Source organism: Lepidochelys kempii, chromosome 2, assembly GCF_965140265.1.
Source record: "Lepidochelys kempii isolate rLepKem1 chromosome 2, rLepKem1.hap2, whole genome shotgun sequence".
Lineage (NCBI taxonomy): Eukaryota > Metazoa > Chordata > Testudines > Cheloniidae > Lepidochelys > Lepidochelys kempii.
Window position 1 is genome coordinate 175,894,573 of NC_133257.1, and position 25,642 is coordinate 175,920,214.

Below are 25,642 nucleotides of genomic sequence, written 5' to 3' on the forward strand. Positions count from 1 at the left end.
TGGAAACCTGTTGGAAGTTATAAGGGGCACAGGGGAAGTGAATCAAAGGGCTACAGAGTCCAAACAAAGGGTCTTCTCTAATTCATAGCAAAATGCATCTGCTACTCCTGCTGGAATTCTGTGCCACTGTGCAATGCACAATTTGCACAGAATCAATGTTCCCTGCAGAATTTTATTTTTTTCTTGCAGAATTTGTGACTTTCCCCCAGCACTCCTGCCTGCTGTCAGCCGTGGGCAGCTGGGTCTCACACTGACAGCAGGAGCCCTGGCCGCCAGGGCTATCAGGAGGAGTGTGACTATATTGTGGTGTTCTGACAAATAAAATATGCAGAATTTTGCAGAATTTTAAAATGTGCTCAGAATTCTTAATTTTTTGGTGCAGAATTCCCTCAGGAATAATCAGCCTGCAATATTTCAGAGACAAGGTGGGCAGGGTAATACATTTTATTGGACCAACTTCTTTTGGTGAGAGAGGAAAGCTTTCAGGCTTACACAGGGCTCTTCTTCAGTTCTGGGAAATGTCTAATAACCTGGGACCAACATGCAATATTCCATTCATTTAATTTTCATTCATTTCACTTAACTGTCTCTTTAGCAACAAAAGTGTTAGAAATTAAACTTGAAGGTTCCACATTTTTTTTTAGCTATACATGTATATATATATTTAGATTCACCTATTAACAGTTTTGTCTATATGTTAGTGATAGAAGAAGCACATTAAGACCTTGCCTCCATTTGCAGCAGTGTGTAGGGTAAACGTAGCTACATGCCACAGTGAAAGACTGGCAAAGAGAGGAAGTGGGGAAAGCATCTCCCCACTGCCTGAGTCTTTCCCCACTTCTGGAACCTTTCCCTGCTATCTCCCTTCTGACTGAGCCTTTCTCTGTGACAGGGAAAAGCTCTGGCAGCTCTCCCTCTCAAAGCCTTTCACTGCAGTGTGGAACAGCTGCCGCATTGGGGAGGTAGTGGGACGCTACACAGCAAAAAATAGCAGTGTAGACTTGGCAGGAAGGCACTGCATGGGTGTGTAGGGAGCCACGTAGGGCTCATACATTGAGATTCAGATGTGTAGGGCACTCTATTCTGCGTGTCTAAGATGTGCCTCACTCTCTCCACTGCTGTTTATACCCATACTAGCAGGGCATGCGCTGTCTGTACTCTGCATGCCACCAGACTTGTAGATCTACCCTATGGACAGGGTTCCAGTGCTCAGTGGTATCAATTCTTGTGCTCCGCTTCATCCTGCAATAAAATCTTTTTTTTAACTTCAGGTCATCACCATGTCTCTGTCCCCTCATGATTCCATGATGAAGTTTAAATAATATTGTGACAGTGCTGAACAAAAGTTATGACAAGTGACCAGTGAGCATATGCGGTAGCTGCTTTTTAAAATCCACTCAATAACTAAGAGTTGGTTTAGCTGATCTATGTCATTAGATTTAAAAATATCGTAATAAAATGTTGCATGTGTCCTCACAACCCATATACTAGACACTGTATTTAATTAGGATGATTTTTAAGTAGGACATTAATGATACTTAACTGCAAAGATTGCTGCTTAATGGGGATGCGACGTTTTAATGGGGACATCTTCATGTGATTTTTAGGGGCGTTTAGTTCCTTGGCTGTGTCTCTGTATAATGCTAGTTCTATTTGTTCCTTTAAATGGTTTTTCAATCCTTCCTTGACATGCAAAAAGTCTGTGAAGTGCATCACCATCATTGCCTGGCTGTTTACTCCTTCAGTGTCAGCTATGTTGGGCATCTCACAGCTGTGTCTTTTCGGGCAGCAGGCTCTGTCTTTTCCTAGGGCTCAATCCTACTCTCATTGAATTTAAATGGAATCTTACCACTGACTTCACTGGAGGCAGGCTCAGGCCTCTAGTGTACATGTGTGCGTCTTCCTAAATGTATGGGATGGTCCAGTGGTTTGATGGGATTGTAATAATATTGCTTAATCAGGACAAAAGGCCATTTCCTGGGCTGGCCTGGTTAAACATTTCTGTGATACTGCATTCAAGCCCAGTGCTGCTTAATATAGTCAAGCAGTGCAGAACATGTATTTGCTCCCTGTGGCTCTTCCAGATAATGTTAACTAAAAACAAAAAAATGTGACTAGAAAGCCCACTCAGGCTTAGAAAAACAACAGTTGTGTTCTTTTCTTCCTTGTCCATCATCACAAGTTAAGGCTTCCAACTCAGGAAAACATGTATGCATGTGTTTCCGTCTATCCTTATTCAGGAAAATACTTAAGCATATGGTTTGTCTCCTTTTTGGGACTTACACATGTGCTTAAAGACTGGCCCGTGTACCTGTCGTGGATGAAACCCTAAATTTTGATTTCAGAATGTTTACTGGTAGTAATGGTTAAAGACAGAGCATGGCTTGATTTCTACCTGCTCTTCATCAGATCCCAGTTTGAATTTAGAGCTGATAGAAAAATCTTGTTCTGACTGGTTGGTTAAACAAACTCAATTATGTGAATTATTGGTGGTGAAAATAAATGGACTTCCAAGATGCAAGATATTTTGGGCTGTAAGAGAACTTTTTGGCTGTATGCATACTGTATATATGTTTATGTTCACAGTGTTTGAGAAGAATTAGAGTGTAACCTCCAGTTATCTCCACCTCTGTTTTTAAAAACTTGGGGTTATGTCACCCAGAATCTAGTCATTACATTTATAATTCCCTCCATTATCTGTAAGCTTGAGTAATTGTATTTGGATAATCTCGGTTTTATTGTAATAATACATGCTAACGAAAATATACTATGAGGCAAGTGGCCGTTTTGGATACCCAAGTACCTTAGATTTATTCTTCATACTCCAGTACTTCCTTTAGAAGTTGTTGGTGTTTTATACAGTTCTGAAAATATTGGGAATTTAAGTGAATAGTGACTTCTTGGTGCCCAACTTAAGGTGCATTAGAGGCCTGATTTACAGAAATTGTTGAGCACCCACTCTCTGAAAATCAGGTCCTTTTAAGGCATCTTGAGTTAGACACCCAAAGTAACTAAAAAAACAACAAGGAGTCCGGTGGCAGCTTAAAGACTAACAGATTATTTGAGCAGCAGCTTTCTTGGGTAAAACCGCCACTTCTTCAGATGCATGGAGTGAAAATTACAGATGCAGACATAAATATACTGACACGTGAAGAGAAGGGAGTTACCTCACAAGTGGAGAACCAGTGTTGACGGGGCCCTTTTTTTCTCCCCAAAGATAAGATTTATGAATGTAAGAACTTGTTCTAAAAACAGCATAGAGTTGTTTTTCTTATAGCTGTTGATGTTTACATAAGTTCTAACTATGCGGCTTGCATGAAAATGAATGTTAGATCAGTGAAAACAGGATAAGGTGTTCTGTAGTCAGTGTTTCAGAACGTTCAATAAGGACTGCTTTTGCAGAACTGGAGTTTGTTTCCATAGGGATTGGAGTGAACTGCAGCAGGGTTGTTAGATCTCCCTTAAACTTCATTTGCTGTATGATGACAATGCCAAATGTCAGTCTGTCCTTTTTTCTTCAGAAAAGCAGCTGTAGTCAAAGATGCAAAAATGAATAGTAAGTTAATAAAAAACAGAAAAAAAGGATTTTGCTAAATGATGAGTCACAGAGGTACCAGAACTCAGAAGAGATATATCACCTAGCTGGATTCTGCAGGTGCTGAGGCCTATTTGTGCTCTGAGGATGGCGCTCCCTGCCTTCCAAGGCAGCGATGTGGCATGTATAGCCCTGTCTAGAGGAGAAAAACGAGGTGTGTTTACCAAATGTGTTAGCTGGTGTAACCCTTCTTCTAGGTAGTGTTGGCAGCAACAAAGGCCAGGTTCAGTGTCTGGGGGGGTTACTTTTAGCATTACAAAACAAAATGGCTCCAGCCCCACCCAGAAACCTGGGAAAACTGAATACAGCATGGGGCACCTCCAGTAAGGCTGTATGCCCCCATTCGCAAGCACTGAGTTTGTGCATAACAAAAGGAGACTTTCGAGGGGAGAGGGAACTCCGCTTGATTTGGGGAAAAGGACAGCAACAGTGACTCAGAAGTATGGTAACAATAAGTAAAACACCCCACAATCTCTTGAGCAGTTTCTTTGCTGTAGTTTCCCAACGTGCAGTATGAAAATCCAAGGTCCATTTAACTCCCCCTGTCCCTCCACCACACCCCGCTTACAATTTCTTGTCTGAGGTCAGTCAATCCTGGGTGTCCAGAGGTTCGTTCATGTGGCTTACCTCCACTCACTGCGTGAGGGACAAATGATGCTGCCACCACCACCACCACTGCTCTGCTGTGTCCTTAGTCTGATCCTACAGCACCATGACCAAAGTAATCACAATTCTAGGATTTGCTAGGTAGGGGGGTGACTTCGCTGCTGTTGCATCTCTTATCACACAGCATTTAGCTGCAGTTCCATTTAGTGTTTTCAGCTCTTAGTGATTGCTGCAAAGAAACAAGGACTCTCAATTGAGTTTTAATTAGCTCTCTCTGTAAACACTGGAGAAGGAGGGTCAAATGGCAGTTAGGACCTTGAAACAAGGTCATCATCCCCAAATAGAAACACCTATCCTCCCACCCCACCCTCTGTCCATCACTTGAATTTTGCTTGCTGTCGCATGCTTAGGGAATGAGAGTTACATTCACATATAATATGCCCTGGATTAGGGCATATTAACTACAATTCTGCTGCCCTTTAATCATACAACAAGGATAACATTTCATTACGCCTGCATCCAAGGTTTAAGAGAATTTTAACCCAAAACTGGCAACGATTGCCTTGGCAAAGTAGGTCTGCTTCTGAGGCTTTTCCTCCAGTTAAAAACCTCTTGGCAACTATGATTGCGATCAACATTGCTAAGTGGTGTTATGCTAATTAGCACATGTTAGCAAACATCTCTCCCTTTCCTAGCCTAGACACTGCCTCATTCACAGCTCACCTCTTCTCCATGTCCAGAAGCAGAGTTCAAGGGCTTATCCAAACACAAAAATTTCAAGGTGCTCAAACTGTGCGTAGACAAGCGCTCACTCTGCTCCACAAGTGTAGTGTTAGACATGGAAAGATTAGATTTTTTTTTTTTGGGTAAGCATCAATTTCACTGTAGACATTCAAACCGATTTAAAAAAAATTTGCACCATTAATAATCAAAATTTACAGATTGACAAAGTAGGAAAAATGCTGTTTGAGAACTACAGTTTGCTAAGGATATTTACTTTATGTATTTTTAACATATGTAGTTGACAGTTTAACAGTAATAAAGCTTTAATTTTTTGAACCTCAATGTCTACTGTCATTAAATAAGCATTGCCCTAAATGCCAATAACTTCCTGCAACTGTGAACTTGTAAAGTGATTAAAAATTGGAGAAAATACTTAAAAATCAGCATCAATATTCTCGGTCAAAATTATATTTAAAAAATACAATGAATTTGAATGCTGCCACGCCTGTATATTGTCTTCATTTAGACTGCTCACAGGAATGGGGATCCGCCCAGACAGGGTAAACTAAGCAGACCTTTTATGGAGGAGTTTTTTCCAGTACACACTCTATCAGCAGCACAGTTTAGTGCACATACACACACACAAAGCCTGTGTCTCAGGGTCACTTCCGGTGCCTGTCTTAAAGGGACAGCATACCAGTTATCTAACTGTGCATGGATACAGTACAACAGGGATGCTGGGGGAGGCCGTGAGCGTAGGACTTCTGTGAATGAGTGACTTATAACATGACTGTTGCAGCATAGTCCATTGAGACTGAACTTGGCTGACATTTCAAAACTGAAACTAATCCACCCAGGTGAGACAAGGGCGCACTGGGGCAAAGATATCACCTTCTCTGCTGAGATTGCTGTGTTGGTATTGCGGGGAGCAGTGCTCCCCCTTAAGTCCTCCAGAACCCTTTGGGACCCTACTTCTGCTCCTGCAGGAGCTCCATGGAGGTGAGAAGAGGAGACTCCAAGAAGGCTGTATGGGGCTGAAAGAGGACCTGGGATCTCACTTGTTCAGATAACCATGGGGTCCTGAGCATAAAGTGTAAAATCCTGACCCCATAGAAGTTGGTGGCAAAACTCCCATTGACATCAGTGAGGCTAGAATTTCACCCAGAGTGTGTATGTTCTCTCTTCTTCCTTGCTAGCATTGCTCCCCTCCCATCCCCTCTCTTATTTTTCTACCCTTGCTTGCCTTTTGTCTCTAATCAGGTGCTTATTGGAAGTTCACTTTTCCAAAGTGGTCTGTTGCAGGATAGCCTGGCCCTAGCCATAGAAAGTATGTGTGTTTAAAAAGAAGTCATCAACTTAAAAATCATACTTCTGACTGAAATCTTTTGATGTAAAATGACTGAGTGAGATGAGAAGGAAATACATGTTTCTGTTTGTTCACTTGACAGGACCTTAAAAAGAAAAGGAGTACTTGTGGCACCTTAGAGACTAACCAATTTATTTGAGCATGAGCTTTCGTGAGCTACAGCTCACTTCATCAGATGTTTACCGTGGAAACTGCAGCAGACTTTATATACACACAGAAATCATGAAACAATACCTCCTCCCACCCCACTGTCCTGCTGGTAATAGCTTATCTAAAGTGATCAACAGGTGGGCCATTTCCAGCACAAATCCAGGTTTTCTCACCCTCCACCCCCCCACACAAATTCACTCTCCTGCTGGTGATAGCCCATCCAAAGTGACAACTCTTTACATAATCAAGTCGGGCTATTTCCTGCATAGATCAAGGTTTTCTCACATCCCCCCCACCCCCATACACACACAAACTCACTCTCCTGCTGGTAATAGCTCATCTAAACTGACCATTCTCCAGGTTTAAATCCAAGTTAAACCAGAACATCTGGGGGGGGGGGGGGTAGGAAAAAGCAAGAGGAAACAGGCTACCTTGCATAATGACTTAGCCACTCCCAGTCTCTATTTAAGCCTAAATTAATAGTATCCAATTTGCAAATGAATTCCAATTCAGCAGTTTCTCGCTGGAGTCTGGATTTGAAGTTTTTTTGTTTTAAGATAGCGACCTTCATGTCTGTGATTGCGTGACCAGAGAGATTGAAGTGTTCTCCGACTGGTTTATGAATGTTATAATTCTTGACATCTGATTTGTGTCCATTTATTCTTTTACGTAGAGACTGTCCAGTTTGACCAATGTACATGGCAGAGGGGCATTGCTGGCACATGATGGCATAGATCACATTGGTGGATGTGCAGGTGAACGAGCCTCTGATAGTGTGGCTGATGTAATTAGGCCCTGTGATGGTGTCCCCTGAATAGATATGTGGGCACAATTGGCAACGGGCTTTGTTGCAAGGATAAGTTCCTGGGTTAGTGGTTCTGTTGTGTGGTATGTGGTTGTTGGTGAGTATTTGCTTCAGGTTGCGGGGCTGTCTGTAGGCAAGGACTGGCCTGTCTCCCAAGACTTGTGAGAGTGTTGGGTCATCCTTTAGGATAGGTTGTAGATCCTTAATAATGCGTTGGAGGGGTTTTAGTTGGGGGCTGAAGGTGACGGCTAGTGGCGTTCTGTTATTTTCTTTGTTAGGCCTGTCCTGTAGTAGGTAACTTCTGGGAACTCTTCTGGCTCTATCAATCTGTTTCTTTACTTCTGCAGGTGGGTATTGTAGTTGTAAGAAAGCTTGACAGAGATCTTGTAGGTGTTTGTCTCTGTCTGAGGGGTTGGAGCAAATGCGGTTGTATCGCAGAGCTTGGCTGTAGACGATGGATCGTGTGGTGTGGTCAGGGTGAAAGCTGGAGGCATGCAGGTAGGAATAGCGGTCAGTAGGTTTACGGTATAGGGTGGTGTTTATGTGGCCATTGTTTATTAGCACTGTAGTGTCCAGGAAGTGGATCTCTTGTGTGGACTGGACCAGGCTGAGGTTGGTGGTGGGATGGAAATTGTTGAAATCATGGTGGAATTCCTCAAGGGCTTCTTTTCCATGGGTCCAGATGATGAAGATGTCATCAATATAGCGCAAGTAGAGTAGGGGCTTTAGGGGACGAGAGCTGAGGAAGCGTTGTTCTAAATCAGCCATAAAAATGTTGGCATACTGTGGGGCCATGCGGGTACCCATAGCAGTGCCGCTGATCTGAAGGTATACATTGTCCCCAAATGTGAAATAGTTATGGGTAAGGACAAAGTCACAAAGTTCAGCCACCAGGTTAGCCATGACATTATCGGGGATAGTGTTCTTGACGGCTTGTAGTCCATCTTTGTGTGGAATGTTGGTGTAGAGGGCTTCTACATCCATAGTAGCCAGGATGGTGTTATCAGGAAGATCACCGATGGATTGAAGTTTCCTCAGGAAGTCAGTGGTGTCTCGAAGGTAGCTGGGAGTGCTGGTAGCGTAGGGCCTGAGGAGGGAGTCTACATAGCCAGACAATCCTGCTGTCAGGGTGCCAATGCCTGAGATGATGGGGCGCCCAGGATTTCCAGGTTTATGGATCTTGGGTAGTAGATAGAATATCCCAGGTCGGGGTTCCAGGGGTGTGTCTGTGCGGATTTGATCTTGTGCTTTTTCAGGAAGTTTCTTGAGCAAATGCTGTAGTTGCTTTTGGTAACTCTCAGTGGGATCATAGGGTAATGGCTTGTAGAAACTCGTGTTGGGGAGCTGCCGAGCAGCCTCTTGTTCATATTCCGACCTATTCATGATGACAACAGCACCTCCTTTGTCAGCCTTTTTGATTATGATGTCAGAGTTGTTTCTGAGGCTGTGGATGGCATTGCGTTCCGCATGGCTGAGGTTATGGGGCAAGTGATGCTGCTTTTCCACAATTTCAGCCCGTGCACGTCGGCGGAAGCACTCTATGTAGAAGTCCAGTCTGCTGTTTCGACCTTCAGGAGGAGTCCATCTAGAATCCCTCTTTCTGTAGTGTTGGCAGGGAGACCTCTGTGGATTAGTATGTTGTTCAGAGGTATTTTGGAAATATTCCTTGAGACGGAGACGTCGAAAATAGGATTCTAGGTCACCACAGAACTGTATCATGTTCGTGGGGGTGGAGGGGCAGAAGGAGAGGCCCCGAGATAGAACAGCTGCTTCTGCTGGGCTGAGAGTATAGTTGGATAGGTTAACAATATTGCTAGGTGGGGTGAGGGAACCATTGCTGTGGCCCCTTGTAGCATGTAGTAGTTTAGAAAGTTTAGTGTCTTTTTTCTTTTGTAGAGAAGCAAAGTGTGCGTTGTAAATGGCTTGTCTAGTTTTAGTAAAATCCAGCCACGAGGAAGTTTGTGTGGAAGGTTGGTTCTTTATGAGAGTATCCATTTTTGAGAGCTCATTCTTAATCTTTCCCTGTTTGCTGTAGAGGACCTTGTGCATAGTCAGTTTCATTGTTTTCCCCTGTATCGTCAGTAAGTTTCTCCTTTTGTTTGTGAGGTTTTGCTTTTGTCACACATCATCAGGGGAGAGAAAAACGTAAAAGATGAAATGTGATTGTAAAACCACAAAACTTTGCAGAGAGCTTGAGGGGCTGATAATCCAAAGGAAAGGCGGTCCAGTGGTTAGAGAATTAGCTGGCAAATCTGGAGACCTGGGTTGAGTTCCCTGCTCTGCCTGTGTAACCTTGGGGAAGTCCATTTAGGGCCAAATATCTTTAGGTTAACAAAGATATTTAGGTGCCTAAACATGCAGATATACACCTAGTGGGGTTTTCAGAAGCACCTAGGCACTTGGTTTCTCAGTGGGAGTTAGGCGCCTAAAAATGCAGATAGATGCCTAATGGGTTTTTCAAAAGCACCTAAATACCTTGCCCCTAGTCTCTTTCTGCCTCCATTTGCCATCTGTAAAATATAAAAATAAATAAATAGTACTTCACTTCCACAGAGGGGCATTGTCAAGATAAATATACTAAAGATTGAGGTGTTCACATGCTGTGGTGATGGGGCCAAATGAGCACCTAAAATAGACAGTGTGGCACCTGAAGCTAACTTACTTGCTCCTTTAAATTTACTGGATTTTAAATTGACAGTATTCCTTCAAACCATCAGACTTTCCAGTGGCTGTATTTATGACCTATGACATTTCAAGGAAAGGAGAAGTTGACTATTGCGTGATCCAGTCGGGCGGCTGGCTTGACATAAAAATCACAAATGCAAAATCAGCTACGGTTGCAATATGAGGATAATTCAGCAAGTATTGATCTATGTTACTGTAACCTCAGATAGCATAGCTGGACATAGAATGCAGTGATGGATTAGCCCTCTTACTCTTATATTGTTATACTAGATAATTTGCCATGGTTTGGGGGTTTTTTAAAACATAAAAAAAGCTGAAATTAATATGCAGGATTTGGTCCTGTACCAAGGAGTAAACTAATGAGTTGCCAGTAATATTGTACATAAAGTACAGGATGGAGCCAGTCCTACCTGTCGTTCAAAGAGTTTCCTGCTGTTTAGTTTGAATTCCATGAAATAACATCAAGCTCTTTATTTCTTTTTCCTTTCTTTTATTTAAGCAAGAGGGAGACTTTCTTCCAAGCCATATGAAATTTTTAGACTTCAGCTCTACAAATATAAGAAAACTGAACAAATAATTGTATGACTGGTAACCTCCCATTCACTTTGTTTTTTAAACTGACCGTACCTTAGCTTTTTTTAATGAGATTTGTTGTTGAACTTGACCTTAGATTGACTTTGAAGTCTTTGGGCTAACAAAAGTAGGTGTGGAACATGTAGACATGAAAGGACATACAAGCTATGGTTCTCATATATGCCAAAATTCAGTTAAATTGTATGTTGTTTACTGTCTACGGACCTGAGACTCACATTGACTTCAGAGGGTTTGGGTTAGGTCCTGTGTGTATGCACACTATACATTATTTATAGATACATACACACGTGCGCACACAGGTCACCACCAGCAGTGGAAAACTGTTCAGGTTTATGAATCCATTATGCAGCATTTAATCTGCAGAATTATGTATTTATGTTTCCTGGCCTTCTATTGTTTCAGGTTGAAAAGAGCTTTTTCAGTTCCCACATAACTGACAGTAAAAATCACAGGTCATGGTGGATTTGAATTGTTTTTTCTATATATAAAGAACAGAGTAGCAGTTGGGAAGATAGCATGGGTTTATTTCACCAGCAGCAGAGGAGGTGTAAAACAGAAACTGTATTTCTGAAGAGAGCCGTTTCTGCTCTGATACTTTATCATCCCCTTATGCAGCACAGTTCGGGGGAAACCAGGAATAAAGTTAATACCTTGCTATTAGAAGTTAGATTTCCCACCCCCCACTTGTGCATTCTATTACCAGAAATAGGCATGGTAGGAAGCCAGCATGAAAGGATGAACACCAGCTGGAATAATAGTCATAAAAATGAATATGTTGTTTATGCTATGTACAAAATAGTACACGTTCTTCTCAGCTGTAAATCTACCATGAGAATCTTTGGGTTTTTTTCACATTTTCTAAATGAAATGTATATAAAATCCATATTTCCCCACACTTGCCCATCCCAGTATCTTTCATTAAGCGGATCAGTGCAAAAGTGAATGGGGTTAATGCGGCCACAGGGCTAGACCGCATGGCTCAGCTTGCAGGAGTGGAGCTTCTGAGTGTTTCTTCATGTTGGGTAGGTCTTTAAAGGCAGGCAAGTAAAACCGAGAATAGATTTTTTTTTTTTTTAAAGCAGGATTGTTTCTAAACAAATTTAAATTTTTCTGCAGAAAATCCACGCACTTTTAAGTTCAGTGACATGCACCAAAATAAATGATTGGGATTGAAGGAATGGAATTCTTAAACGAATGTGTTCCTAAAACTTGGGGTAAAATATTATCAAACAAATAATGTACCTGCTCAGTTGTTAAACCTTCAGAGCAACCAAAAAAAGAAAAATGTAGTAAGTATTTGGGCAGGGCTTTGAATAGTACTAGCAATTGGTACTCATTCTGTTCTCACTTAGGCTGGTGTAAATCTGGAGTAGCTCCACAGGGGTCAATGGTGTTACACTGGTGTAAACCCAGTTTAAGTGAAATCAGAGTAAAGCCCATAGTACCTTTCATCTTCGCTTCTCAAAGCATTTTATCAAGGTGTGTGGTAGGTATTATCCCCATTTTAAAGCCAGGGAAAATTTAAGCATAAAGAGGTTGAATTATTTACCCAGGTGAGAGGGTCCAGAATAGAACCCAGGTGTCCTTACTTCCTAGTCCCTCCCCTAAACAATTTGACCTCCATTGGAGGGACCTGCCATGCAAGACAGCATGATTTAGTAATATATGACTGGAATATTCTCATTTTTGTTGAAGTCATTGTGTTCCAGGGTATTAGAGAGACAAGGAGCTCTGTGTAGCTTGAAGGCTTGTCTCTTTCATCAACAGAAGTTGGACCAATAAATGATATTACCTCACCCACCTTGTCTTGGAATGTGCTCAGTAATTTAAAGACCATTTAAATTCTCTTATTTTTATTTATTGTCCATTTAGCATTCAGTATTTTAATAGCCTTTGAGACTGAAGTCCTCCATTTCACTCTGTTTATTCCACAGAAGAGGTATAGAGGATTGCATCAGTACCACCTTTCCTCGCTCTTCCCCCAGTATGCCTTGGTCCTTGGAGTGGCCACCTCAAGGAGAGAGAGAACAGTTTAGTCTCCTTATATCGTGAAAATGTTGGTTTTAATCTTTGCCCACCCTTTGTGTTGGGGCTGCACTACTGTTGTCTAATGGGAAATGGCTGTGACCACCAAACCTAGGTCACTGAACAGCTGTCAGTTGCGAATAGCTTTGGGTGACTACCAGCTTGGGCTGGTGGATTTGAACCCTCACCCTGGAGGTGTACATCTGAATGTCTAATAAGAAATTATTGGGGTCATCATATTTATCATCAAAGGATTATCAGAAAAGAAAATGAAAGCCCCTTCTCAAATTTTTTTGAGTGACATACTGTCTGAATCATTGCAGTGAAGTACTGATCTACCAGATTGTCTGGTAAGAACTCAATAAAGACTTGTCGGTGAAATAAATTGTCCATAATCAAAGATTGGAAGGATTATCAATTTCTTTTCCCCCCCCTCGAAAATGGACAATTGTACTTTATATTATTTAAAGATCCAAACCTATGTGGGACACATATTACAAACCCATTGTAACATTTGTGGGAGGGGGTTAATGTTTCGATGACGAAAAAAATGGCCAAAAGAATTTGTATTATAAAAGTACATTTTTATAGGATGCTTAGTGTTCACCTTTTGAATGTGGAAACTATGAATAACTTTACTTACAGAAGTAGTCCCCATGGAAGTCAATAGGGTAGTACTTTATAGATAATTGATTATTCCATTAACTGTGAACTATTGCAGTACTCCATAATGTATCTTCTTGTATGCCGTTAGTGACAGAGTAAATGGTGGTGATAATGCAGGATCCCAGATTATACTGAATCACATCTGCACGTAGCTTCCCTAATCAAAAATAAAACCAGTCATGCACTAAGTGCCTGTAATGTTATGATAAAGCAATTGTAATGAACATACTACACAGGGATTCGTACAGAAGACTATACCCCTTGCAGGAAAACTACCACTCTACATGCTTTGAGCACACACGATTTGGTCGTGCAAACACATGAGCAGCTGTACTCACCCGAGAAGTTGTATTACATTTAATGATTTGCAATCTGCCTAAAAATAAACTTCAGAAACTGAAAATCCTATCTATTGACCTTTCACTTAGCCATGATAGTGTAAGATGAGTTGTAATGGCTGCTTTCACACAACTTCTTTGCTTTTTTTATTAATTTGTTTCAACCTTTTCATATTTTATTGAAGTTGCCTTTAACAACACCCCCATACATGATTGATATATATAAAATCAAATTTTGTTAAGGTAGGAGTGAAGAAAAATATGAATTGCATCTCCTACGGATTTATCTTTCATGGAATAATCAGGATTTTAGACCAGGAGAGGAGGTTTTTTTAATTGTTGTTGTGTGTGGGGTTTGTTATTAACAGGAATGGGAATGGGGACAATTTCTGAGCTATTTGAGCATCTCATTAAAATAGAACATTTAACTGAAGCCTTCACTCTCATCTCTTCCATTATGCACCTTTATTCTTCCCAGTCAACCATTTCTGGCACACTAGTTCAATCCATGAAGGCAGTATTACCTAATGATTAGAGCAGGGACCTGGTAATCAGGGGTTCTGTTCATATTTGAGTTCACTCTGCTACGCTAGCTGATGATGGGCACAGACCTGGAGCAAAGTACTGGCTTCTTGGGTGCTGGGAGCAAATTCTCTTAATCTCTGTTTGATTTTATTTACCCACTTTTAAACTGAATATACTTTTTACCTACCTCACAGGAGTAGCGTTAGATTTGTTTAGTGCTTTAAGATCCTCAGGGCAGGTCTACACTTAAAACATTGTAGCGGCACAGCCGCACCTCTTCAGTGAAGGTGCTACTATGCCAACAGCAGAGCTTCTCCTATTGGCATAGTTAATCCACCTCTGCGAGAGACCGTATCTATATCGATGAGAGAAACCCTCCTGTTGACATAGCGCTGTCTACACCAGGGGCTAGGTTGGTAGAACTGCATTGCTCAAGGGTGTGGCTTTTTCACACCCTGGAGCAATGTAGTTCTACCGATGTAAGTTTATAGTGTAGACCTGGCCTCAGATGAAAGGCAGCATATAAGTTCATAGGGTTATTATTAAAAACAAATGCTATTAATACCATGGCATCCATATAATTCTTTACATTTACATGAAGGGCATCTGAAAGGACTTTATTTTAATATTCGGATGCAAGCGTGACTAGATAAAAATGTTTTTCCTCTTAGGCTAAGGCCTATAAACTGCATGAGGACACTAAGGACCAGCTCCCACTGCTTATGTGTTATGTACAGTCTAACTGGCTAAAGCATAAGAAAAATTTCGCCAGCAGCAGGCTTGATTTTTCCAAGTCAGTTTGAATTCTTTTCACCCCCCTCTCCTTAAATTTCTCTGTCCTGGTTTCAGATCCGTTCTCAGTTCACAAGACGGATCCAGAGTAAAATCAAAGACCTGCTGCAGCAAATGGAAGAGGGGCTAAAGACAGCAGACCCACATGACTGCTCTGCATATACTGGCTGGACAGGTGAGAAGTCTGGGATCTGAATAGAACACTTCCAATTAATTGACTTATTGGGGCCCCTGATGGTTTCCATTCCGGTGTGAGGGTTTTGTGTTCTGGCAGAAATGGCAATTGCATCATAATCTTATGGTAGGTCTGTGCAAGGCATATTCTATGAGGGTCTGGGTCCCGTGTCTGTCAATGTTAGTGGAAGGGTGCCCGTTGAATTTAATGGCTGTTGGATCTGGCCCTAAGAGAAAAAATTGGTTTCTGTACTTGAAGAGTCTGACTGCAAACGCAGTGCATCTTCGAAGATGAGTTCACATTTTTTTGTTTTAAAAAATATTTTACTGACACAGAATATTTTCACCTTCGTCCACTAAGTTGAATTGTGTTTCATGACTCGGCTGATGGCAAAACAACTCTAAAACCAGGAGGGTGAGAGAGTGGCGTGTTTTTGCAACCCGGACTCTGGAATTCTTGCTCTGTCTTCCACACTTTTCTGTGTGGAGCTGGACAAATGGCTGAATGAGTGTCATGGGGATTGATAAATGAATGTTGTGAAGTGCTTTGAAAATGAAAAGTGCTATGCAAGTGCAAGGACCAAATGTGAATTAGCCAGCCTGATCCTCGTGGCAAAGAACGCAGTCATCAGGGTTGATTGTTCTAGTTAACCCAGATATAGCTCTTTTAGTTGCCAGAAGAGTTCTCCGTCTTGGCCTCTTTGGGTATGTCTGTATGGTGTTTTGGAGCGAGTGGGAGCAGGGCTCACGCTATTGCTCTAAAAATTGCCATGTAGACAGCTTTGAAGTCGCGGCTCAAGCTGGAGCTCAGGCTGTGCATTTACACCCTGCCCTAGGCTTCAGAGCCCCATCTCCAGCCTGAGCTGCAACTTCAAAGTGCTGTCTACACAGCTAGTTTTAGAGCACTAGCGCGAGCCCTGCTAGCCCTCCCGTCGATCCCAGTTGGGAGGCTCAAGCCAAAATGCTGTGTAGACATATCCATAAGTGCAACCAGTTCTTTCTGCAGTGGGATCACTCTTCGTGCCCTGCCCAGATCAATCTGCAGACAGTAATGCTTTTAGTACAGCATGTTTGCAGTTTTTCCTGTGAGGATTCATTCTGTTACCTTCATGTCATGTGGGTACATGAAAGGTTGGATTGGGAAAACCTCTCCATGGTAAATTTGGGAGAGGATTTGCCCACATTCAGGACATGGAGGTGCAGCACTTTACTTCGCTTTCTTCCCAATGGTCCTGGGAGGGAAGCTGAATGTTTTGTACAGATGGTGCTGTGGGTGCCTGTGTGGAGAAGTTGTAGACAACTGGCAGCTTGTATGAGTTTATTTTAAAGTCTAAAAATGGGAGTAATTTTGTGTCGCTTGAGTGAAAGCAGACAATTTTCACACTGACATTTTAAAAGAAATCTAGCAGAACAGTGTTCTGACATTCAGTGATTGACGAGAGAGGTGTTATGACTAAACAACTCAAGTGTAATAAAATGAGTCCTAGAATAAAAGAAACAAACTCCTCATGAGCTGGAACGACAAGATAGTTGGGTATTGCGATGTAATGGAAGGTATTTTTTGCCATTCTGAAAGGGCCTGTCAACTGCGGTAACCCAAAATGTAGATTTAGTTATTTATTTATTTTAAGCTTTTACAAAATCTAATCTGAGAAGGAATGTTTCCCATTACTTTGTTTTTAAATACTACAGCAAAAACGATTTTTCCCAAATGTAACCATTTTCCTGCAGCATTGTGCCAGCGTATGAAAACCAAAAAGTGACACCAACACTGAAAATGACTATTCTGGTTTCTCTGCCCAAGCTGAGACAAGTGCCAAGAGTAAACAAATAGCATAAATGGTGAACAGTAAATGCACCTTGCAATATACTTCATAAAAGCTTGTTTAAAATCTTGTGATGAATAGGGTGTGATGTTGGTGCCTAATAACGAAGACATGCAAGTAACATGAAACTCATGTAAGAGTTGGCAACCTATTAGGGCCAGATCCTGCACACCCTTGTTCCTGTGAGTTGTACTTAATTATTCAGGTAATCTCAGTGAATCCATTGTAAGGGCTAATAAACAAGTAAGGGTTTGCAGACCTGGGCCCTGTGATTTAAAATCCACTCCCTCTTCATAAAGCCCAAGTATTTGGGCTCTATGTATGAAGAGAAGAGTGGTTGACTGTAGAAATCCAATCAGTCCCCACAACACTGGGCCACAGTGCAGGGATGCAGTGCAGTGCCCCCCTACTCCTGATGCTACTATTCTAGCCCATGGACTGGGATAGTAGCCACAGGCCCTCTGCTCCAATTGCTTGGCGGTACTGGGGCCACTGAATCAGTGTAAATGTGGCTCTGAAGCCCACCTTCATTGTGGTACTTCTGTGCCAGCTTATTCAGGGATGTTACGGAGAACCTTTCCATGGTGGATAGGGGATGTGCAGGCACCCCTGCACAGCCATTCCACCGGTATCCCCCCAGTACAGCCTCTGTATGGGGTTTAAGTGGGCCTTGCACTGAATTTCACCCATGGTCATATTTTTGCTCATATAAATGCTTTCTTTTCTAAGTTCAAACAGCAGTGCAGCCCAACGCCTTTATGTTGCTATTCCAGTACAAGTCTTCTTCGGAGCAGGATGAAAAAATCTGTAATTACCTTTAAAGCACCTTAATGATAGTTCTTTTAATTTGTCTGACTGTGGAATATATGTAAGTCTTATACAGCGTTGACAGCTGAACACTTGACATTTCATAACAGCCAAAGAGTGCATCAGAGGGCTCTCTTTAAAACAAATTACACATGCAGTGAAGGATTCATTTTATCATATAATGTGTGTACTGTATTTGTTTATACACAGGCATATTGAGCCTAAATTCCTCAAAAGTGCTGATCATTCACGCTCTGGAAATGGGGTGACTAGTTGAGTTCTAGTCTTTCAAACAATAAATAAATTTTAGGCCATTGTAGTTGTCCAAATTGAAACATCAGGATACCTTTTGCTCTCTCCCTGGGATCTGTAACAGATACTAGTGGTCAGAGCCTTGATTTTACATCTTGTTAACAGCACAGGTATCTGCTAGCATTTTGGGGAACTGATTCAGAGGGAAGGAGAAATAGGTAATTGAAAAATGCCATTTAAGTGGAAAGAAAAGGAAATATCTTCTTGTTCTGTTTTTGTTTGTCGATGGTTGTTCTAGGCATAGCCCTTTTATACCTACAACTATACCGCGTCACAAAAGACCAGAAGTTCTTGCAGCGATCCCTGGATTATGCGAAGAGAATACTTCGTAATCTGAATGGACGAAGGGTTACTTTTCTCTGTGGTGATGCTGGACCCTTGGCAGTCGGGGCAGTAGTGTACCACAAACTAAAGATTGACAGTGAGTCTAAGGAGTGTATCACAAAGTAAGTGTCTGGTGATAGTGGAAAAGGCTGTAAATTTACTAAGGATCCCTTTATATATGATCAAAGACCAGTATTTTAATAAGTGACTGCAAGAGGTTTCATATTTCAATAGCGCCTTAAAATTTAAAAGGCTGGCTTGGGAAATGTGCTCTTGCTTTTTATCAAACAGATGTCTTACTTTTATACCTGTGTCCTGGGAAATTTTGATCCAAAGCCTTTTTGGAGGCTTTCCAATCCTTGATGTCCCATTGGGGATTATAAGAACCGGTGTGTGGTGCAATTTCCATTCTGCACACAACTGCACCTGTTAGCATTCTGCCTGTATACCTTACTGTACTAGAGTTTGCAGATTAACTCTTGAGGACTGGCTCCACTTTGGTATTTCCAATACAGTTTTATATTTAGAAGTTTAATCCGTCTCTCTCTTATCCAGGATCCTAGCGAGATTAATCTCTGCTGCCACTTTGATATGAATATCCGTTTGCTTGTTTAAAACACAGCTCTTATGTTAGAGTAAATCTTATTGTCAGATACCCTTCTGGATGCAATTGTAGTAACACTGTTTTCACAAAGCATGAAAATAAAGTCTCTGTGAAATAAGATTAAGAGCAGTAGCTTTTCTAATTAGCCTTTGCTTCAAAATTATCTTCAGGAGGAAACATGAAAATGTAATTAGTTTTAGGTGTTCCCTTTTTTTTAAGGGTATGTGTTTATATACACTCAGATATCCAGGTGATTGGTATCGTATGAATAGTGCAACGATCTATGATTTTTGTTTTGCCTTTCGTCTTCAGTTTTTTCCTTGCAGCTGGTCACGCGGTGGTGTGATCTGAACACATTTTCATGCTCAAATTTAATATTTGCAATATTTCTTTTAAAAAGAAAACAGTTTAATATGAGTCTTAAGTCTGATATGTCAATGATATATCAAAGAGTGTTAATAATTAAAGCCCTTTTTTGCAAATGGATAGTTTGTAGTGTTCGTAGTGAGACCAAAGCAAGATCAAATCACTGGTTCACATCCAGCACAGGCTAATAGTTATCAAAGGTGGTTGTTGGCTATACGAATTGAGGTTTTGGTCTAAATCCGGGGACAGATGGTCCTATTCAAATTAAACACACACATGCACAGTTTCAACTGAGCAATTCTACAGAGAAGACTGGATTGAGCTGGCACAGAAACTGATTGTCCCTCTCCCATTTCAGGGTTGAGGCATGGTGTGCTGCTGCTGTCTCCCCATCTTGTACCTTTTTTTGTGTGTGGATTGAGGGTTTCGCTCCCCGGGGCTGTCAATCTGGCCCCATAAAAAAAATCCCTCAAGTCAAACAAAGCACTTCCATTAAATAGCAAGTCCTTGTCAAGCATTTGATGCTACGTTTTTTTAACCTACAAGTGATGAGCCAAATCCTGAGATTCTTATTCAGGCAAAATTCCCAGAGACATTTTTTATTAGAATTTCACAGTTTGGCCCTTCAGTTGGTGGCTATTTGAAATTTTAAGCAATCCTTTTGTAAATTATTTCAGTCATCAGGAACATTGAAGTTGGGATTTTAGAGTGTCAAAGGCCCAAGATGGTCTAGTTGTCTGGTAACTGCAAATTTTATTCCCAAGTCAGAGCCAGTAAAATCTCCTGGGTTGTATTCCGACCTCTGCCACTTATTTGCCATGTGACCTCCGGCAAGTTGCACTCAGAGCCGCAGTTTGCCATCTAGTACTTGCCTACCTCCCAAAGGTGCTGTAAGGTGAATTATTCTTTGTCAAGAGATTCGAGATCCATTGCTGAAAGGGTTGTCAAAATGCAATGTTTTTGTATTGTATGAAACTTTTTAAAGTGCAGCAGCTTGGTAAACTGCAGATGATTTTAGGGGCCACTGAGGGCTAGTGGATTGAGCACAAAGCTGAAAGTCTGGAGATTTTGCGTTCTGTTTCTGAACCTGCCACTGTCTTGTGTTGTGACCTTGGGCAAGTCGTTTAATGGTTCTGAGCCTCAGTTTCCCCATCTGAAATGGGGATATAATACTTCCCCCACCTTCAGTTTGGGACCTGCAGATGAAAAATGCTATAATTGCACAAAGCATTATTAAGTAATCAAAAACTACCACAGGAGAAAAGTTTAAAAAAACCTGATTACATTCCCTGAGCCAAAAACAAAATGTGTGAGGTATTTTTAGCAAGCTCTCATTACCTCTTGATTGGATTGGGTAGCATACTGTACACAGAAGGAGAACTCTAGTATGTCCTAAGGAGAAGGTACAGTTTTTCTTTTCTTTTTGTTTTTTGACCCAGGCTTTTGCAGCTCCAGAGAACGGTCACAAGCACAGACTCTGAACTTCCAGATGAGCTTCTTTATGGCAGAGCAGGTTACCTATATGCTTTGCTCTATTTGAATACAGAAATTGGTCCAGACACTGTACCTCAGTCTGTTATCAAAGAGGTAGGAAACTTCATATTGCCAGGTACTATGGTGTCTTTGAGGCAGAATCATATCTGTGTCTTCACTTCAAATATAGGAAAAAAATATGAAGTAAACTTCCACCTAACCTGCAAAATAGAGTTCACAAAGTAGTTTAGTGAGGAGAAACACTTGGGACCTGATTATAACTTCAGTAAAGTTACTCCTAACTTGTACCAACATGAGGTCAGAAACAGGTCCTAGCTCTTACCCATGAAGGACTTCACTTGTCAGTCTAACTTGTTTCTTTAGTAATCCATGTAAACAGTAGTAAAACTAGATGCAATGAAAGGAAAGAGGATACAGAATATGTGAATTCTTCTACAGCAAAAACAATACTTAAATATACAACTCAACTTTTAAAATTTTATACTTTTAAATGAAACCTTAATTGTAAGGTTAATTCTTTGAAAAGCTCTAGTGCTTCCATGCTTTGGAGCAGGGACTTGAAATTTGGCAGGTGGAGTGGCCTTTGTTTCAGGGGTGTGCCTTTTGTAGTCCCTGTGAAAATTTGGAGCCCAGTATATGTTGGGGAGAGACTGAGATTGGGGAGGAGCTGGGACTGAGAACCAGTGGGAAAGAAAGGGTGGGTGGAGGGAAGACGTGCTGAGGAACTGGGGTGTGGGGGGAGAACTAGGACTAGCTGGCGATGACCTGGGTGGAGATGCTGAGACACTGAGATTGGGTGAAGAGCCCAGTGGGAGCGGGCGGGAGGACTAGAGGCCACAGTGAGGGGGAGAGACTGATCAGGCAAGGAAACAGAAGGGGGGAACTGGGACTCACTGGCGAGAAATCTGGGACTGAATAAGGAGCCAGGGTGGGACTGGTTGGAGGGGACTGAGCAGAAGGGGACATGCTGGGGTCAGGGTGGGGAATTACTAGAAAAGTTTGTGCCTACTACAGAACATACCCCTCCAAAGTCTGGAATTGAACTGAGTATTCTTGAGTCTCCCCATTCCTTTGTTGTCAGGAAATGTGTCTGAAACCCACTGGCAAAAGAGTCTTATCCCTCACATCTACTGCTACTATCAGTTACTCCCTTCGCTCAAGTGGCGGAGGTCTATGTGTTGGCTCTAAAGATTCCAACCCTGTTGATGAACCACGTGGGTATCAGTATGATGCCACATGATGGAATCCCCTCCCTACCCCCAGTTTTATTTAAAAAACAAAAAAAGCCTAGGAAATTACACACACAAAAGCTATGTTAAAAGAACATCATCGCGGTTTCAAATTCAGGCACTCAAAAGTTAGGAAATGCCAGAATTAAGGTTGTCTGTCTTAGTTAAGGGTTAGAAGACAATCCTTCAGGACTGCATTCAACTGTCTTAATCTTGAGCCCATCCTTTCTGATCCTGCATCCCCTGCCTCATTCACTACACACCTTCCAACTTCGGCAACCAATGAGGCAGGTGACCTACACACAACAGCCTCCTTCATTACACAATCCTGTTGATCTCAGCGCAGGTTTGTCCTGTGCACCAAATGAGGCAGGGATCCTTTGGCAAAAATAGTATGTGACTGTGTAATTAAAGACTGTATTATAATACACATGCACAAGGGAGGGAGCGCAAATTAAGGTTAGAGCTTTTTATTGTACAGAAAAATTGCAGTTTTCCTGACACTTAAGTCTTGATGGGATAAGGAAATAGGATATTTTGTAGTGCAGAGGTAGACCTGTATAATGCCTCATATTCTTGAATACATTTCTCTAGTGTTGTCTTACAATTCTTTGTAAAATACTCCTCTCTGAATAAATGAAAGCGATATTAATGGCAAGTGTGTGTTCTATTTCAACATTAGGTGGTAGATGCCATTATTGAGTCAGGTAAAAACTTTTCAAAGGAGGAACGTAAGACCGAACGCTGCCCTCTGTTGTACCAATGGCACAGGAAGCAGTACATTGGAGCAGCTCATGGCGTGGCTGGGATCTATTACATGCTAATGCAGGTAGGTAAACTAGTGTTCCAAGGTAAGGTTCTGTTGTATGAAAAAAGTGGTTAGTTTCATTCACTTAGCATAATGGCCCCTAAAACTTAGTAAAGTCTGAACCTTATTGAGGGTTTCATTGTGCATGTTAAAGGACCCCCTTGACCATCGCTCTTCCAACTTGTCTCTTGGCTCTTAATCTTCAGTTATCATTTCTCTCACCTGTTTTCCTGTTCACAGCATTGATCTTGCCATCAGAAATGGCTCTGTTCCCCTTTCCCTGATCTCGCCTACACCAGCCTCCACTTTGAGTGTATTTTTCACCATCTCCCAGCTCCAGAAAACTACATTGTCTCAAGCACCTTCATCCTATTGATGTCTAGCCTGGTTTATTCTGATGTTCCCCACTCCCTTGGGTTGTTGCCCACAACTCTGCCCTGCCTGTTGTTCTTAACCAACTTGCAGTCCTCTGTACTTTCACTGCTTTCCTGCACCTCAAATGCCATCCCTCCCAGGTCCCACAGTGACTCTCAAAGGCGAAGCTGACATTTGAAGATAGGCAGCATATGCCTCATCTTCATATTAGTGATGAGATCTGGAAATAATTTCAGCAAATGTCATTGTACAACATTGTGGCTGTTGGGCTGCAAAGTCTAATGTATCCCCCACGTTCTACTTTCCAAAGGTGCTGGCAGTCTTTGTTCTGCCTCAGGTAATATCAAGTTTCTTATCTGCTCATGAAGAGCACCCTTTTCCCCGCCAGGTGCAAGGAATTTGCTGCCTTTCAGTCTGAGTGCCATAATTTACTGTGCCCTCTCCTTGACCTCCCACTTTACCTCCTTGAGAATCCTCATCTTTTCTTGCTCCCCTTTTCTTCCCCTGTCCCCCATTGACCCTCCTGATAACATCCCCTCCCTTAGGAAAATCACTACCTCTTTCCAACCCTTTCCTCTTTCTTTGCTGTTTCAGGGGGCTAATTAACAGAAATAATTCTGTCAAATAATGCTGGTTATAAGTGGCAACCACTCTGATCATAAATCTAGGCAGAATTATAATTTCTTTCTCTGAAAGATTGCTGCTTTTGACAGTGACCACAAAACTTACTTATACATTATTAGGTTTATGGCTTTTCATTGTCCACTAAACGTCGTGACTGGCTCAGAGTTGAGTCATTTCCTGCAGCGGGAACAAGATATGTGGGCTTTTGAGAAGAGAAGGAGAACTTTTTGGCAAAGAACTTTTTGGCAAAGAACTTAGGAGTTTTTTATTTCTTTAATTATAATCCTACTTTGTACATACTGCCTGTGATCTGAAGATCTCTAGCCCTTACAAACTGTTCCTTGCAACACCACTGTGAGGTTAGTAAGTATTATTATACCTCCTTATAGCTGGATGAACCAAGGCACAGCAGTGTTAAGTAACAGTGAGCCAGGGCACATCTGAGCCAGGAATCTCAAGGCCAAGTCTCCTCCTCTAATCATTTAAATAAACCTCTTTCCCTCCATCTAACAGTTCTTAGCTAATTTGTAAGTTTGTGTCTTTAATAACTACTCTATTTGTTATTTTTATTGACCCATTTTGCTTGGTCCTGTCCAAATACAGAACAAAAAGACAATCCCTCTCCCAAAGAGCTTATGATCTCAGGCTGGGTCTAAACTACAAAGTTCTGTCAGCATAGCTGTGTCGTTTAGAGGCCTGGAAAGACAATGCCCTGTAGCCAACATTGCTGTGCCAGTGAAGCCCCCCGTACAGACACAACTGTGCCAACAGAAGAGTGCTTCAGTTGGAATAGCAAATGTTGTTTGGTGAGGTGGTGTTACTATGCCAACAGGGAAACTCCTGTCAGCATATGTTGTGTCTACCATAGAGGGCTCTGCTGGTACATTTTTTAGTTCCTGCTGTATCTGTACTAAAGGACAGTAGTTCTTTCCAGTTATTAGCTTGCTGCCGTTATTGTGGTCTGAGTGAAACAACATTCAATAGAAACACATGTCCCTATCACTGGCTCTTAACTTTAAAACAAAGGTCAACTTAAATTAAAGGACTTGATTTTGCACAGACCTAAATGGGAGCACAAGCAAGGAAAGAAAGGTGTAAAAAGTCTCACTCTGCAGGTCTATCCCTGCATGAGTACTGAATACAATTGCACTCAGGTGGCACAAGGACTACACACTGCTGGCACAATCAAAAGGTGGTCCAGTGGCTACACTCCTGTGCACAGCTTGAGACTGTGTGTCTAAGGCCATGTCTGTACTAGCAACTTACAGCCGCCGCAGTAAGCACATCGCTTGTGCATGGTTGGCTCCTTATGTCAGCGTGCTGTGTACTCACCAAGAGAGCTTGTATCTATGCAGAGTGCAGTGCACCATGAGTATCTCAGTGTGTAACTCTTCACCATACAGTGCACTGTCTTTTGGGAAGCTTTCGCAATGCATGATGGGGCTGAAACAAGTTGTGCCAGGGTGACTGGGAGCATGGGGTCAACTTCCCAGTTTGCAGCTGTTTCCATCCCATAACGTCATCTGTATCGCCATATTTTTCGCACTTTTTTTATTTGTTTGTTTTTTTTTTCAAAATCCCACAAATCGGCATGGTTGTCCTCGACGTCCATTATCTCTGACAAAAACATGGAGCCTGCTCAGCTCTGCAGTATTTTCATGAGCATTGAAAGCACAGGGCGCACAATCCCACAGTATTTGCAGAGCCGTGGGGAACATGACGATTTTTGGAGGACATATTGCTATGGGAAATGGCAAGAACCAACTCCAGGTTGTTAGTGGGATTCACGGTGGAACACCGCTTCTGGGCCTGAGAAACAAGCACTGGCT

General features: G+C 41.9%; 1 protein-coding gene across 1 annotated transcript in view; it reads left to right on the top strand.

The window, feature by feature from the left end:
• Positions 1-25,642, top strand: part of LANCL2 (LanC like glutathione S-transferase 2) — a 56,104-nt gene that overhangs the window by 8,964 nt on the left and 21,498 nt on the right. Inside the window, exons 2-5 of the mRNA XM_073332810.1 lie at positions 14,928-15,045; positions 18,228-18,435; positions 20,723-20,870; positions 22,689-22,835. Of these exons, the coding sequence (XP_073188911.1) occupies positions 14,928-15,045; positions 18,228-18,435; positions 20,723-20,870; positions 22,689-22,835 (621 nt within the window). The remainder of the gene's footprint in view (positions 1-14,927; positions 15,046-18,227; positions 18,436-20,722; positions 20,871-22,688; positions 22,836-25,642) is intronic.